Source organism: Halichondria panicea, chromosome 4, assembly GCF_963675165.1.
Source record: "Halichondria panicea chromosome 4, odHalPani1.1, whole genome shotgun sequence".
NCBI lineage: Eukaryota > Metazoa > Porifera > Demospongiae > Suberitida > Halichondriidae > Halichondria > Halichondria panicea.
The window spans coordinates 5,887,602-5,904,164 of NC_087380.1; the positions used below are offsets into that span (position 1 = coordinate 5,887,602).

A 16,563-nucleotide genomic window follows, 5' to 3' on the forward strand; every position below is an offset into this window, starting at 1 on the left:
GGGGCTGTGCATCGGAAAGCATGGCTACTGAGCTTGAGAATGAGAGGGACGGTAGAAAGCGAAAGATTAGCGCTGGGTCTCCTCCACCTGCAGAAGAAGAGGTAATTGGACCTATGCCAGTGGCTCCTGAGAATGCAGCCAAGAAGAGGAAGAAAGGTGACCTAGCTGCTGCAATGGAAGTAAAAATTGTTTGCCAGTGGCGGAATTGGATTCATTGAGCATGAGTAGTCTATTGTAACAACAACATTGAGACCACTGACTATAGATTATCTTAGTGAATAATCTTTATCCATTCACCAGATACTTTCTGACAAACATTTTCGTCACCTCAGCAACTGTTAAGTTTTTTCGTCAATGCACTCATGTACACACAGTTCTCCCCTATGAGAAGATGTACCTTGACAACCTGCCGTGTGCTGAGATGTACCAAACCAGCTACATGCATCGCGACGTCATCACACACCTCATCTCCACCAAGTCAGTGCAGGCCCATGACTAGTTAGTCATCAGTACAGTGCTACATAGCATATTGTACTTGTAACACCTCCTTTAAGTATAGTTGACCAATTAATGTTCCTTGGCTGTAATTGTTTGTTACTTGACAGTATTTCTTGTTACATATTGAATAGGGTGCTTACTCTTGCAATGACAGTACTTCTTGTTACATATTGAATAGGGTGCTTACTCTTGCAATGACATGTATTTTAAATAAGGTAAATTATTACTGACTGTACATTTGCCACAGGACTGACTTCCTGGTGACAGGCAGTCAGGATGGCCACGTTAAGTTCTGGAAGAAGCAAGAGGAGGGGATAGAGTTTGTCAAACATTTCAGAGCTCACCTTGGTAAATTGTTTTGTTAGTCACGTGTATTAGCTAGCCAGTACTGTGCTTGAATGTACACTACCGTATATCGGGGAATTTTCGTGGGGTAAAATTTAGTTCAATTCGAATATATAAATAAGCATTGCATGCGTTCCAGTAACGTTTTCGTGGAGGTCAGCTTGCCCATGAAAATATCGAAAATTTCACGCTATACGGTACTGTCATATGTATAGGTCAACGTTAATTTGCCCGTAAAACCCACTATAGTTATTATCCATGTTCACATTAGGAAACCAAAGCCTACATGTATGTGGAAATGGATTACCACTCCGAACACCAATCCTAGAAGCTATCGATTAGAGTCAGGAGCTTGTGTCACAGTTACATGTATAATAATTATGGTTATAATTTCTATGGTTTTTTGGCTACAGAAAATGTGACACTCTCACACTAGCTCCACCCTCACCCCCACAGGCAGGATCAACGGCATGTCAGTGAGTGCGGACGGACTGCTCCTCTGTACTACGTCTGATGACAAGGCTCTCAAGATATTCGATGTTATCAACTTTGGTGAGCACAATTATCTTCATACACAATCTGTTAAAATACATGTAGCTGGGTGTGTAAAATATACACAACGTGTACTAGCTGATCTTCACCCATAATTATATTGTATTGTAGCTGGTAATTTTTCGTTGGTGCAAATTTTTATATGAACTACACCCAATTAGTATTCTAAATGAAAGCACCGCGGGTGCTGATGCCTCGGTGGAGGTGCCAAAGCTACATAACATAAAGCTACTAATAACTAGCTTTTATACACACATTAATTATAATGAATTTTGCTGCATGCAGAATATAGAATCACAGGGAAAACTCAAAGAGTGGGTAATGATCGACCATGATTGTTGTTAAAAACGATTGATGCCAAAAGTTCAAGTAATGGCTGCAAGTCAGCGCAGCAGAGCCTTGCAGCTCTCTTCTCACTCTTGCAGCTACCAATAGCTATTGGTAGCGTTCTAATGCAGAGCTAACTACTAAGTAGAGTAGCAACACTCGGTGAACAAGTTTTGCTACGGACTGACTCTTCTGAAAAGGCTGCAATGGCATTCCAAGTAAGCAAAACTAGGCATAACTCGAGAACGAAGCTTTATTTTGCAAATCCACAAATACCAAGCCAAGAAAACATGACTAGAAGCCTATAGAAACTCTTACTTGCACTTCATTGATCCTTGAGCAGCTGAAACAGTCTACACACACAGAGACACACACACAGACAAACACACTACCGTATACCTCGCTTGCGCATGCGCACCGAGGCATAATAATTATTCATACAGCTTAGGATAGTGGTGTAGAGCCTATTTCACAGAATAATATCTGTACTGTAATACTATTTTCGGGTTACTAAATGCAAAACAAAAATTAATACGAAAATGTCCACTCGATATACAAAAATAACCCGCTATACAGTATCTTAGACTAGAATGTGCATGTGGTGATATTTGTAGGCTTTCTTAACGGCTAATTTTGACAGTCAATAATACATCGGTCTTATAATTCAGCTTTTGGGGAATGCGTCTTATGCATGCTGATCTAGTACATCTCTATTATTTACTTGTCCTAATAAATGCAGATATGATCAACATGTTTCGACTGAAGTTTGTGCCCACCCACTGTGTCTGGTTGTTCACTGGGGGAGCTGCTACACCTGCAGTGGCATGGTCAGTTAATTGAGTTACAAGGGCTGAATATATACGGTTTATGGCAGGTCTTGAAGGTGTGATCAGTAATTTATCATTATGTGTGCTCAATGACATGTAGAAAAGGTGAGATTATAGATACTACTAGCCCTGAGAAACTGAGCTGTAACAACTATACATAAGTTTCGTACACTGTACTTTTCATCTAACGTCTGCCCCCCTCCCTCCAGTTGTGAGCAGGATCGTCCGGTGATCCATGTGTACGATGGGCGGGGTGAAAACAAGGAAATAGCCATTTTGGATAACCTCCACTCCTCACCTATCACTTTCATGGAGGTACATACAGACATCACTAGTCACTGTGCATTGAATATCACTGCATTGAATATCACTGTAAACAGTTAATTAAGGTACTTTTCTAGTTAGCTTTGAGAGGCTGTACGTGACATTTATTTGTAGGCTCTATAACCATCAATTAGACAAAGTTATCAATGATGCAATTTACAGAATGCTTGGGGTGAGCCATTTCAGAATGCTTTCTGTAGCCCAGACTCGTTGTATCACACACATGTACATAATTTTATGCGTATGGTGTACCCCATCATTCAAGACCAACCCCCTTCCCCTTTACAGTATGACAGTCAACATGACATTGTCGTGTCAGGGGACCAATCGGGTATGGTTGAGTACTGGAGTGGCCCTGCACAGGAGTATGGCTTCCCCAGAGCCGCCAAGTTCCAACACAAGATAGACACTGACCTCTACGAGTTTGCCAAGGTACACGTGTGTAAAGTGTATACAGTCTAATGTTCTTACAATAAGTAGTTTGTTCATTTCAATCCAGCCGATTACATCATGTACGCATGTACTTCATTTGATGTGTTCACTATAACTAACCATTTTTTCATGGATTGTGATTTTGGTGTATGCAAGTTTCTAGAAGATATTAATTTAGAGATGCCCCTGATTTCAGTTTTGAATAAGGTTCGGTGACTTACATGTATTGTAAGCAGAGTTCCATCTGTATAACAGTATATAGTAGTTCGGTGATGGTTAACCCTTTCTGACCTTTAATTAGAGTCTCTCTGTTAAATCCGGTGATTCCTAAAGGGCAAACCTATCAGAACTAAGACTATAAGTTATTGAAAAGGGGTCGGTAAGTGCATGCAAACCTACAAACAAAGATTTAGGTTACCTCGATCCCATTGACCTCTTCTCCCCATCATAAACACCAATTAATGATACAATGATACATACTGTTTTGCATGTTGGGCTCGCTCATTTTATAATTGTCCCCCTCCTCCCAGCACAAGACCACTCCCCTGTCGCTCACATTTTCACCTAATGGTCGACTGTTTGCGGTGATATCACGTGATCGAAAGGTGAGAGTCTTCCACACACTCACGGGGAAGCTGCACAGAGTATTTGATGAGGCTCTGGACATATTCACGGAACAACAACAGGTAACTACATGTATTTACTGTTATATGGTGTCATTGCATCAAGAGTCCACAATCAGTCTGCTGAATTTAGAAAGAGCATGATGTAGGCCATAACTCTGACTCTGTGCAGAGGCGGCATGAACTTCTTGGCTTTCCTTCGACACTTCCAATACACAGGAGCAATCCGGAAGATTCTCAAACCTCGTCGTTAAATATGCAGAACCGAATAGTAGTGAAATAACCGTTAGAATGAGAAAATTGACTAGCGTGAAGGCTAGCCTCACACTGCTGTTAAAGTGCTGGTCACAGCAAGGTCCAACGTTTGTTCCATCACAAGTCATTGTAGGGACGGTAGTATTTCCAACTCTTTTAAAACCGCCACAGCCAAAGCCACAATCAAGAGGTAGCTCGTTATCCATAAGAATATGCAAACAAAAGCAGACACCTACAATTGCTATTAATCCGATGAGTACAAAGAGTCGGTATTTAATTGTAGACTGGCGGTGACAGCCGCCCGAGCGTGTAGCGCGAGCGACTGGCAAACTGCCTATCAGTCACTCGTCTCAGCGGAAGTGTAATAGATCGTATGACACTACTAAACATGAATATCGTTATAGATAATGTGGTTAAATTTTGCTATGAGATTCAGCTACTATGGAATGCACTGAATCCCCTGAAGTGTAAGTGCGGTTACAATTACAGGGCTAATATGACGTTGAGCAATCTGATAGGCTGCAATGCTCGTTGCAGCTGAGACGAGTGACTGATAGACAGTTTGCCAGTCCCTCGCGGTACACGAGGGGCTGTCGCCGCCAGTCTAATTTAATTGCTGGATTTTTGTCAGCTGCTAAAACGTAGCATATAACTCCCATATACAACAAGCCTAGAATCATGCATAGAACGAGAAAGACAGTGCTTAGTGTGACACTTGTACCAGAGCATAAGTCTTCTGAGCTCTCAATCATTGCGATAATTGCCGAGTATAGTATGTCAATTTTAAGGATCACAGTGAGTGCATCGATAGCAGTACACCAGTGCTTTTCATCCAATTCTTTGTTCTTCCTAGAGGCTATAGCCGAATCAATTTTCTCCCTTAGTACATGGCTTATTTGAGGCCCCAATAGGAAAATCACTAGAGCTATTCCAATGAATACAGTGCCCACAATTTGAGCAGCTTCCAGATCTCCTCCATAGAAAACAACCAACTGCGTGATATTGTCACCAACAAAATATAAGATGGCCCCAATATGTTGCAGTATTAGTGAGAATATACGGTACGTATACCATTCTTTAGTTAGCTTCAGATGAAAGATTGTTATGACAATCGATAGAGCCAGGAACAGTACAATCATCAATGCGAACATGGCGTATGCTGCACCAACACTTTGACTGCTTAGCATGATGCTCTCTTGTATGATAGTGTGGAGCATGTTGACTAGCAGTAGGGACACGAGCACTCCTCGGCACTCTGGGAGGTCCTGTGAGAGGGGAGAGGATATGTACTCTGAATATTTAATTGTCAACTTTTTGAACTGCAAGTAATAAGGGCCATATTGTTTTTGCTAGCAAGATTGCCAGAAAATATTGCAGTAGTACAATTAATTGTTTCTATAACATTCTGATAATTGACTGACTTACTGCCATTGCAAAACTTGCACTTGTACGAGGTGTAGTAGTAGTCTCTGTGTAAACTTGATCTGGCTTAGCTGTTGATCTGGCTTAACTGTTACATGTAATTCTGCTTGTTTATATAAATACCAAAGTGCAATTGTCAGCAAATACACAGTACTGATGAGATTCATTGTCCTAGCCATTAATTGTACACACCATAGTTATTTGTTGACTTGACATTATTCACTAATGTACATGTATAATCTTACACACTGCACACACAATATAGAAAACACCACAGCTGCCCAATATGGAGTTTGGTCGTCGCCTGGCTACAGAGAGAGAGCTAGACAAATCACCAGCTTTCTCTCTCTCCAATACAAGTAAGTGGACACACTCTGAAAGGGCGTGTTCGTTCGTATGTAGATGTTTTCCCTGTGCATGTACAGTACATGTATATAGTTAGTTGTTATCATAATGGCATTATCTGGTGGGACTTTCCTGGGGAAATGCCTTACAAAATACAGGGCAGATTATCTTCCCCCATTGTATTTCCCCAGGAAAGTCCCACCAGATAATGCTATAACATCTAACTATCTATTATCTTCCCCCATTGTGGGTACTAGATTATGTAGTGTACCAGTGTCTATGCACCAACGAGTGTAGATTATCAATGTGTATTTTTGTGTCATATTGCAGTGTTTGATGAGACTGGCAACTTCCTGATGTTCGCCAGCATGGTAGGGATCAAAGGTCAGTCTGTGTGTGTGTGTGTGTGTGTGTGTCGGGGGAGCTAGGAGGGAAGTTCTGATTGCATAGAAATCAATCAACATGCAGTATTGACAATCCTTGTCTCTATGTTTACAGTGATCAACTTGGTCACCAACAAGTGTGTCAGGATGATTGGAAAGGTGTGTATTAATTTGAATCGAGGCCTGTCCCAAATAAATGGTCTCATCCTAACCACTTTGTCTCGACTAGACACCTATAGTCAAATATTTTGTAGTCACATGCATTTACTTATCGCAGGAGGAGAATGTTCGGTTTCTCCAGTTGGCGGTTCATCAAGGGCAAGTGGGCAAGAAGGTCACAGCTAACATGGTGGGTATTGTTATCTGTGAATTAATAGAGCCGTTTAATGTGGAAGCATCTATGTGTAATTACCCCAGGCTGTGCCGCAGCCAGCGGGTATAGTAGTCGTCTGTTTGTGAAACATGAGTCTGCTTACCTGGATTCCATAGCGCTGCGTTTACAGCATGGATTGCCTTCACACAAAAAGTTATTAGGCAGATTTTGATGTTAAAGCTTCGTTGTCGAATAAAAGCTAAGAAGCTTGAACTTACACACATTGGCTAGATAGCTCTACACCCGGCCTTTATTCGAGGTAGGTCCTACGTATTTACAGCTGAAGTGATCCCGTACCCAAAAACAATGGAACAGGGTCACTAAAGTAGAAAGCTAAAATTATGACTGTTGGTGCTTCTTTGCTTTTGCTTATCCTGATCCTAGCCCCAGAACATACCACAAGAGCCATGTTTCTAAGACTCCAGGCTTCTTTCATAACTTTTCTGTGATCCTAGTCCACAATGAATGTCTCATACAAAACTTCGTTTTCAGTTCTTAAAAGTTTCAGCATACCTCTAGCTCCTAGCTGTTACTTGCTGCTTAGCCAGCATTTTACTTTTTTGATTGCTATAGATCTTTATTATTCATGTCAACAGCCGAGGGTTGGCACTTCAGTGCTCTAGTTACTATGCTCCTACATGTAACAGAAACTGCAACCAATTATGTCTTTGTACTTTCTCTTTTAAAAGTACCATATAAATTGGTACTAGTGTATCACTATACTGGTCCCTCTACAGATTTGTATTCACTGCAAAACATAATTATGTTCTAACTGATTATGCTACCCTATACTCTCATAGGAAATGGAGGTGTCGGAAAACCCTGGTCTCTGTAAGGACACGTCTGACCCCACCCTCTTCTGTACGGCCTACAAAAAGAACAGGTTCTACCTCTTCACCAGAAAGGAGCCGGCTGATGTCAAGAGGTACGGTACAGTGAGTGCCTGTGTGTGTGTCATGTATGTACGTATACAGTACAGTCATGTACATGTACTTAGCTCAATTTGTCACTTCACATGAACACTGAGATAGTGCAACTATTACAGTGCTAGTTGTGATCTTTTTACATTGTCTATAGATATAAGTTTAGCAAGTGTACGTACATCCTGAGTAACAAGTGGTCACCCTTGGCTTATAAGCAGGTCACTCTCTGTAATACAGCCAGGTTATTGGGCCTTAATGTCTCCCTGTTTCAACCTGTGTTAGTAGACCACCTCAGCCATTGTTGGGCAAGGATGACTGCTATAGACATGTGTCACTGTACTTCCTCTGACATGTACATGTACATGCACATGCACATGCACATGCACATGTACATGCACATGCACATGCACATGTAGTAATTGCGCTATTTGTACCCCTTGCAGTGGTGAGAGTGACAGAGATGTGTTCAATGAGAAACCCTCCAAAGAAGAGCAGATGGCCGCCACTCAGGTGAGTGGGTGTGAGTGTGGGGGTGGTCTGATTTATTCAGTCACTAGCAGAGGAGATAATTATAATCAGATTATGCTTTACACTTTGCCCACGACTACATACGTACATACATGTATTTTCAAAAGTGCAACCTTTACCCATTATGCAATTGCTATATATTATAATTATGTGACAAGGCTCTCTGCTGCTGCAGGGAGGAGGGTCCAGAGTGAGCAATCTGGCTACACTGCACACCACACTAGGGGACATTCAAATCAAGCTCTTCCCTGAATAGTGAGTTGTACTGCATGTATACACTGTAGCTCAAATTGTGACCTGTCTCGAATTGAGGCGTATTGTCTTGAACACCTGGTTAGTAAAGTAATAAAGATGTACGTACACATGTTTAGAGCCTAGTCTCCTGCATGAGTCCAATCTGAATAGAACCCCCCCCCCCGCAACTAGTTGGGCATGATTGACACACACACACACACTCTCTCTCTCTCTCTCTCTCTCTTTCTCTCTCTCTCTCTCTCTCCCTCTCCCTCTCCCTCTCCCTCTCTCCCTCTCTCCCCCTCTCTCACTCTCTCCCTCTCTCCCTCTCTCCCTCTCTCCCTCTCTCTCTCTCTCTCTCTCGCAGTTGTCCTAAGACAGTAGAGAACTTCTGCGTCCACAGCGGCAACGGCTACTACAATGGCCACATCTTTCACAGAGTCATCAAGCAGTTTATGATTCAGACAGGGGACCCCACAGGTGAAGTTGGATGCGTTGTTGGTGTTTATTGGCTATAACTATCCTCGCTGTTGATCATGTGTATAACTGTATGTACGTAATGCCAGAGATTGTAGTTGATTAAAGCATAATATCATGTGATAGGCCTCCCTAGAACCCGCTGCCATAATTATACATGTACATCTAGAGTTTATGGATAGCAACAGAACATTAAATCCATAATTATAGCCTTTGATTTTGTTATAAATACACTGAAGTGTTAGATATGGGTCCCTACATATAGGAATACCTAAGGTTGCCACAGTATTAAAACGAATACAGCTGTGTTTTCAAATTTTTATCTGTTGAGAGTACTAATTTTGGCGGGATTTGCAGCAAATTCATTAGCACATATATATTAGTAAGAGTATAATAAAAGCTTGTGTGAATACTTCTACAGCCCCGACGAATCCAAGGGCGGTTGAATAGAAGGTTTGAGTTTGGAGTCGGATATAGATAAAAAAGGGCTAGCTTGCTTAGTATACTCTCAAAAGTATATTTATATTTTATTTTAATGCGGACATAATTTAGCGTTAATGCTAAAATAGATAATAGGACACACTACACACAGTATCCGTACTAAAAAAAAGTACACACTGTATAATTTCTGTCTCTTGGTACACATAAAGTACCATGACGTCATTTTTTATCTTCAATAAGTCACACCCGCTCACCCTAACACAGGTACAGGGACGGGTGGAGAGTCAATATGGGGTGACGAGTTTGAGGATGAGCTCCACCCCACACTGAAACATGACCGACCTTACACTGTTTCTATGGCAAACGCTGGCCCCAACACCAACGGCTCCCAATTTTTCATCATTGTTGTACCCACTGTAAGTCAGAACATGTATTTAAATTATACTTGTACTCTTTTTGTATGCTACAGTAGTGAGTAGAAACAACTAAGTGCATGCAGCTTTGCAGCTCTTTTCTCACTCTCGCAGCTACATGTACCAAATAGCTAGCGTTCTAGTGCAGAGCTAATTATTAGAGTAGCAACACTCCATGGACAAGCTTTGCTACACACTGTTTTGAAACGATTATGGCACATAACTCGAGCCACAAATTGATATCAAGACAACCGGACCAGAAGCCTATTACATAGAAGCTCTTACTTGCACTTCCGTGATCTCTGAGTGAAACTGTTACAGTAGCAGTCTAGACACACACACTACCTGTACATGTACATGTATACCTCGCTTGCACATGCGCTCACCGAGGAATAAATATTAGGCAAATTTGCTTTTGTATGTTGCTATCTACTGAGTTCGGAATGCATGTGTGTGAAATAGCCTCCATGCATAGACTTCAATACGATTACCGTGATGCCAACTGTTAGTGTTTATAGCACTATAAAACCTGATAATTGCTACAATTATTGCATGCTGTACATATATACATGTAGTGGATATTCTAACAGGAACAATTACGAGTTGTTTTTTTAAATACTCAATACTCACACATGCACACCCACACACACCCACAAACAGCCATGGCTGGACAACAAACACACCGTTTTCGGCCGGGTTATCAAGGGGATGAACGTGTGCCAGGAAATCAGTGAGGTGAAGGTACACCCAAAAACTGACAAACCCTATGAAGATGTCAAAATTATGAACGTGACTTTGAAATGACAGTATACAGTTATACATGTATAAGTATCATTTCTATAACAAGCTCAGTATATACATGTACACAATGTCATTTTCTACGATGATACAATAATTATAATTACGTCTATTTAAGGCTCCACAGTTACGCTGGTAAGGTGGCTGTATTCAGAGATGGAAAATTAGTTGAAGCTGGATGGCGTGTCTTTAGAGGGCCGCCTAGTGCTATTAAATAGTAGGGTTGGGTCGAAAACAGCAAAAAGCCCCCCTCTAGCTCTCAGTCTGGATCTCACCATAGATTATATACTCTGACTGAAGGTAACCAGTGCATGCTAGCCTCGATTCCAGGCCGCACTAGAAGATGGGCTATAAAACCATAAAGTGCATGCCTGTGGGCTAAGTTGGGCAATTATAACTTTTCAGTATTTATAAATCAATGGCCACTTGGAGTGTCCTCTTGTTAGCGCTTGTCTTGAGCACTGCTCTAAGGCTGGGTCAAAGTGAGTTCACAGATCCTGAGCAAATAGCCATTGCTGCAACTGGTAAGTGTCTTTTTAGCTAGATCTCTATAGTCGCTGTTTATATATAGGGCTAGGGATAATGCAATGATGGTGTCATGAGAATGTAAGCAAGGCTTATAGGTAATTCTGTCCAGCTAGCATCTGTGCATCTGTATGAGGTAGACTACGATGTATACCTCCATCGCTATAGAATGTAAATATGGAAATTGTACAGACTCCTACTCGGGAATCGTGGTTACATGGGTGACCTTTAACCGGACAGAGACCTCAGAAGTGCAGTATGGTATCCATAGCGACAAGACGGACCTGTCCAAGACTGCAAAGGGAGATACCACAAAGTTTGTAGTGGGAGACGTGAATCGCTTCATTCACAGGACCACTCTCAGAAATCTGGTTCCACTAGCGAAGTACGGTGAGTGTTGCACTATTAATTGTTCATTTTGGTCCCCCCAAAGACACCACCTCTAGTGATGTACTATCATTATCGTGGTGTGTGTTCTATTATGACAGAGACCACTCAACAACGTTCCTACAGGAAATATTCCTTACACTCTGGTCATATGTAAAGTTATACCTTCCTCACAAGCCAACATTTACAATAGGGTTTCTTGCATGCAGGATTTTTAGCTGGGAGGGGGAAATGTTTAATTGAGGATTCGGAGGACCCCAGAATTTTTGTTGAGGAACGGTTATCTTTGGTGCAACTTGGGTTTTGTATAAACCATTACATTTATATAGTTCGAAAAAAAAATCATACATTTTGTCATGACATAATTTAATTTCTAGGGGAATCGAATCCCAGGGCACCCCCCCTCCTCCTGATAACTAAATTTGTAACTGTACATCCTACAATGCTCAGTAGATATGGACACATTCAATGACATTGTATACTACAGACTACAGATGTGGCTCCCCTGCCAACTGGAGTCAGGTGCTCACTCTGAGAACCCTGGGAGACCATACCTCGTCCCCTACGCTGGCATTCTATGGTGACTTTGGACTGGAGAATGCTCGCTCCCTCCCCTGGCTCATTGACGATGTTAATAGAGAACGGTTTGATGCTGTACTGCATGCAGGGGACATGGCATACAACTTATTCAATGTGAGGATTGTTGAGTAACAAAAATTGATGGTTGAATGTTTGATAGAACGACTGCCTACCTTGAAGTTACATACACTGTTGACTTACAGCAGACGTTCAGTTTCATGTACCTTGCAACACATACACGAACGTGAAACATGAAACCACAATGTATAAGCTGTGGTTACTGAAATGTGGACCCTTGTATACTTTGCACTGTACACTGCAGTACCTTTATCAGTGGTATCCTAGCTGCATGTCCAGTGGTGTATATAGGAACCAGGGGCTGCAGCCCCCCTTCAGTTTTGGTGCATGCACTGCAACGCTACATGCCTGCTATTTTTAGTCAAGCTCAATGGAATCAAAGAATCAAGCTTTAGTTGTCCAGGAAACACGCAAATAACAATACCTGCCTAAGAATCAATCCCAGAGCATGCAAAATAGAACTTGTCTTGGGTCAGGGTACTTCCATATGTGCCCACAGGCGTATCAGATCTCCCTCTAACCTCTTTCTATGCCACCATGCTGTCGACTTGTTCACATTCAAATTGCTAGCTATTAGCCTGTATTATAGACCAAGTGCACACCTCTGGTACACCATTCTCCATCGCATGTCTGTGGAGTAGGCCTTTCTGCAACCTTATAGCTGCTAGAGATCTATAGTACACAACAACACTGGCCAATTTGATTTGCAAATTTGCCGATTCCAAGAAACTGTTTGAGTAGTCCTGCATGTTTACATTGTGGTTTACCTATGTGGTGCAATATGCAATCTTCTGGGTAAATTGGCTGTAACCACAGTTGTAACGATTATGAATATCATTAATCAGTAGTCACATGCAGTAATGTTGCTTCTCTTCCCCTGGGATACCACACTGACACTGTTACTAAGCAATAGAGCATCTAATTATAATAATTTATATAGCGAAACTCATAAAATTATGTACATAAACTGGGTCAAAGTCAACGAATAATACACACCATTCTCCATTGAATATATGGAGCTGTAGTTTGAGGGCTGTGCTAAAGTCATTACAGTGGTGTACAGTGTAACTTTCAAAACTGTAGTGAGCATGCTTAATGATATTTATAATCATATCGTTACCGTGGTTACAGCCAATTCAGAATATTGCAAGTTTTAAAGTTAAAATGTCTTGTAAAGCTGTAGCATGTACAACTGCCTCTCTTCTTGATTGACATAGTCTTAGCTATAAGTACTGGCGGATTACGTCAACCAATAATTATATTCTTCAATTGAGCAATTGTAAAAGAATTCACTTCATACATCTAGTATTTCTCTGGTATTTGTGCAGGATGAAGGTAGAGTGGGGGATGATTTCATGAACCAGATACAAGATGTGGCTTCACGGGTACCGTACATGGTTGCCCCTGGCAACCACGAGTGGCTCGAGTAAGTCGTTCCCTTGAGTGTGATAACTCGTTAACCCTGCCCCCTCACCTTGCAGTAACTTCACTCACTACATTCATCGGTTCAGTATGCCCGGGAACAAGGAGGGACTCATGTACAGGTGGGTGTGGCTATAATTGACATAATTATTGACGGCATTCTTTTGTTAGTAAACTACAAACAGTATACGTTTTCTCCAGAATTAATGATTTGCAATGCTGTGTAGTGTACTCATAATTTATATAGAACTAAAGTGATGCACGATCTACACTCTATGTAAAGTAGTCTCTCACAACCACACCCCTTGCCCCCCCCCTCTACTCAGTTGGACGGTAGGTCCAGTACGAGTTATCAGCTTCAACACGGAGTTTTACTTTTTCCTGTGGTATGGCGTAGACCTTATAAAGTGGCAGTACCAGTGGCTAGAGGAGCAGCTGGCAATGGCCAACACACCCGAGGAGAGGAACAAACATCCCTGGATAATTACTATCGCTCATCATCCCATGTACTGCACCACTATTGACGAAGATGATTGTGACCATTACAACAGTGTGGTATGTGTGTGGTGTATCTATGGACAGTGGGAGTGTGATAATTAATTGTTATGATATGAAAGCGTACTTTCACATAACGCTGTGATAGTGCATGATTAAAGCGGTCACTCGATAAAGTATTAGGAATGTGCAACAGTTTGCAATAATTGGTGCTTATTTTATGCACGTTCTTTTATCACTCTGGAAATAAATAATTACGGCAGTCCAGAGAGTTCACAGGGTTTACATTCACTAAAGGACAGTACAAATGACCTTCGCTAATAGAGGGTTGACCTTCGCTAGTGGAGAGTTCTCCTTCGCTAGTGGGCGATTGAGCTTCGCTAGTAGAGAGTTCATGTACGCTAGATCTATTATATACTTTTAATACAATAATTCGTGCATGTTCTACTCTAGGGATGTTGGGTAGAATTCAATCAAACTGTACCCAGAATAAAAGTCCACCAACTGAACAGCCCTAGAGTTGGAACATGTGCAGTATCAACCTATAACTAGATCAACGTACATACTTGTAGCTAGACACAATGAATATTGACAATGGAATTTTTGAAGCTCTTTTATCACTCTGGCCACAAAAAATAGCTGCATGCGCGTAATAAGTAGAAACTTCCAAGTAAGCAAAACTAGAGAACAAGATTTAGTTTGCAAATCCACGAGTCAATATCCAAGAAAAAGTGGCTAGAAGCCGCTATATGACTTGCATTTGCATTGCAACGGTATATATAGAACAGTTACATCAGTATAACAAACACACACACACACACACACACACTACCGTATACCTCGCTGTGCAGATGCCCTCTGAGGCATAATGATACATGCAGTGTTCACATTCAGTGCCCATATTGATCAATAGTTGTATGCTTCCTTATTGTATTTGACTGCCTACATGCAGGTGAGAGTTGGCGAGCCAACAGTGCACAAGTTTGGACTGGAAAATCTATTCTACAAATATGGTGTGTTCCGAGCGTGTGTTTGTGCATATGCTGATCTACTTGTGAATCATGATTCGGGAATGACTGTATTTATTCTTCCCTTTCTGCAGGAGTGGACATTGAGTTGTGGGGTCATGAGCACATCTACGAACGATTTTGGCCTCTCTACGACTTCACAGTGAGCTCCCTCTTAACCTTAACCTGCCAGCTTCATTCATAATAATTATGTGCACAATTGAGACCAAAATATTTATCGCCCATTCACATACACAATTAATTGTTGCGGAAGTCTCTGAACCCACTGTACCCACTGCGCTCTTTACCACAGGTGTACAATGGCTCCCTGGACGCTCCCTACACTGACCCAAAGGCACCCATTCACATTGTGTCAGGATCAGCCGTGAGTTGACCGTAGAGTCCAGCTCCTATGTAGTTGTCCAGCAAATAGTGGCGTATTTTATAGGCATTCAATTACAAATCCATGTTTAAGTAAATAATCTCGACTGTTGTGACTAACTCAAGTTAATGTTTCACCACAAATAACTGTGTGCTAACTTTTCCCCCCGAATGTTATTCATCCACTCAGGGTTGCCGTGAAAAACACGCTGGGTTCCAAAAGGAGCAACCTGATTGGATGGCATTCAGAAGCGAAGACTATGGCTATAGTAGGATTAAAGTATATAACCACACTCATGTCACAGTGGAACAGATCAGTGCCGATCAGGTAGGTGGGTGGGTGGAGCTAACATGTACTGAGGGCACTGGGTGGAAAGTTCGATCCACCTAAGTATTAACTTTCAGCCAGAAACTGAGTTAGTTGAGTTATACATGTAGTACCGTGTGGCGTTGTAGAATCTATCAATGTCCTTCTCCACATGCATGCGCTCTATCTATAAAAAATCAGCAATGTGCTGTAGTCCAGTGTTTCCCATAAAGCAGGAAAGCAGGGCAATGCGCCCCCCCTTTACCACAAAATAGGTGTGTATGTGGCTTTTAGAACTGATGCCGTACCAACCCCTGAGCCGCTCTATACCGCTTAGGCCCTCATCTTTTTCCCAGTCCCTCTACTTATATACTTTTCTTTGGGGGAACACTGGCAGCATGTTTACTTCTAATAATTTTTATGTGTATCATAAATTCATAATTATGTTACTAAACACACGTTATAATTATATTAATTAAGCTAAGCAATGTAAACCAATTAATAGTAGTACGACTATTTTTACCTACACACTAACTTTCTCGTTTCTACAGGATGGCACTGTTATTGACAAGTTCACCATCATCAAACACTACCATGGACCCTACAATTGATTAAGTTGTTCGAAGAAATGAACGGCAAATAAATTATTCATTAATAATTATTATTATTGAAGTTGTCTACTCATCAAACTTGTTTTCAATATCTTGCAATAATTAAGTCGAATTAATGGAGCTATATAGAAGTTCGTTCACTACTACTAAACAATTATACGTAATTATAACTAGTTCACCAAGTGTTCATAATATTGTTTGCTAGGGCCCCTCCCTCCACCCCTGGCCAGCTCGGAGATCCCTGGCCTTCT

At 41.5% G+C, this 16,563-nt stretch overlaps 3 protein-coding genes across 4 annotated transcripts; 2 read left to right on the forward strand and 1 right to left on the reverse strand.

Annotated features, from left to right (window-relative positions):
* Window positions 1-18: 18 nt before the first annotated feature.
* On the forward strand, window positions 19-10,632 carry LOC135334546 (peptidylprolyl isomerase domain and WD repeat-containing protein 1-like). The gene is made up of 18 exons (XM_064529772.1): window positions 19-156; window positions 375-477; window positions 746-846; window positions 1,300-1,395; window positions 2,462-2,549; window positions 2,759-2,864; window positions 3,162-3,305; window positions 3,836-3,991; window positions 5,871-5,964; window positions 6,281-6,334; window positions 6,449-6,492; window positions 6,611-6,682; window positions 7,507-7,631; window positions 8,073-8,139; window positions 8,333-8,412; window positions 8,759-8,871; window positions 9,574-9,725; window positions 10,383-10,632. The coding sequence occupies exons 1-18, from the start codon at window positions 21-23 to the stop codon at window positions 10,524-10,526; spliced, it is 1,875 nt and encodes a 624-aa protein (XP_064385842.1). The 5' UTR covers window positions 19-20; the 3' UTR covers window positions 10,527-10,632.
* Window positions 3,991-5,757, reverse strand: LOC135334548 (uncharacterized). The gene is made up of 3 exons (XM_064529773.1): window positions 5,609-5,757; window positions 4,791-5,448; window positions 3,991-4,454 (listed from the first exon to the last, which is right to left on the reverse strand). Exons 1-3 carry the CDS (start codon window positions 5,612-5,614, stop codon window positions 4,030-4,032), a joined length of 1,089 nt encoding a protein of 362 aa, XP_064385843.1. The 5' UTR covers window positions 5,615-5,757; the 3' UTR covers window positions 3,991-4,029.
* A 250-nt stretch (window positions 10,633-10,882) lies between the features above and the next one.
* LOC135335581 (acid phosphatase type 7-like) lies at window positions 10,883-16,432 on the forward strand. Of its 2 annotated transcripts, none has more exons than XM_064531111.1 (11): window positions 10,883-11,044; window positions 11,238-11,435; window positions 11,920-12,125; window positions 13,418-13,515; window positions 13,571-13,633; window positions 13,838-14,066; window positions 14,959-15,019; window positions 15,109-15,176; window positions 15,327-15,398; window positions 15,585-15,722; window positions 16,253-16,432. In XM_064531111.1, exons 1-11 carry the CDS (start codon window positions 10,939-10,941, stop codon window positions 16,310-16,312), a joined length of 1,299 nt encoding a protein of 432 aa, XP_064387181.1. In that variant the 5' UTR covers window positions 10,883-10,938; the 3' UTR covers window positions 16,313-16,432. The 2 variants fall into 2 exon arrangements, with proteins under 2 accessions (XP_064387181.1, XP_064387180.1); XM_064531110.1 differs by having other exon boundaries at window positions 10,900-11,044; window positions 11,214-11,435.
* Window positions 16,433-16,563: the final 131 nt, after the last annotated feature.

Bases quoted from the DNA above. Each gene is read 5' to 3' on its own strand.
- LOC135335581 (XM_064531110.1), top strand. From the start codon at position 10,939: ATGGCCACTTGGAGTGTCCTCTTGTTAGCGCTTGTCTTGAGCACTGCT. The intron at 11,436-11,919 runs GTGAGTGTTGCA...TGTATACTACAG, and splicing joins GGTTCCACTAGCGAAGTACG to ACTACAGATGTGGCTCCCCT. The intron at 12,126-13,417 runs GTGAGGATTGTT...GTATTTGTGCAG, and splicing joins TGGCATACAACTTATTCAAT to GATGAAGGTAGAGTGGGGGA.
- LOC135334548 (XM_064529773.1), bottom strand. The intron at 4,455-4,790 runs TAGACTGGCGGC...CTACAATTAAAT, and splicing joins CAAAAATCCAGCAATTAAAT to ACCGACTCTTTGTACTCATC.
- LOC135334546 (XM_064529772.1), top strand. From the start codon at position 21: ATGGCTACTGAGCTTGAGAATGAGAGGGACGGTAGAAAGCGAAAGATT. The intron at 157-374 runs GTGACCTAGCTG...ATGTACACACAG, and splicing joins AGCCAAGAAGAGGAAGAAAG to TTCTCCCCTATGAGAAGATG. The intron at 2,550-2,758 runs GTCAGTTAATTG...CCCTCCCTCCAG, and splicing joins GCTACACCTGCAGTGGCATG to TTGTGAGCAGGATCGTCCGG.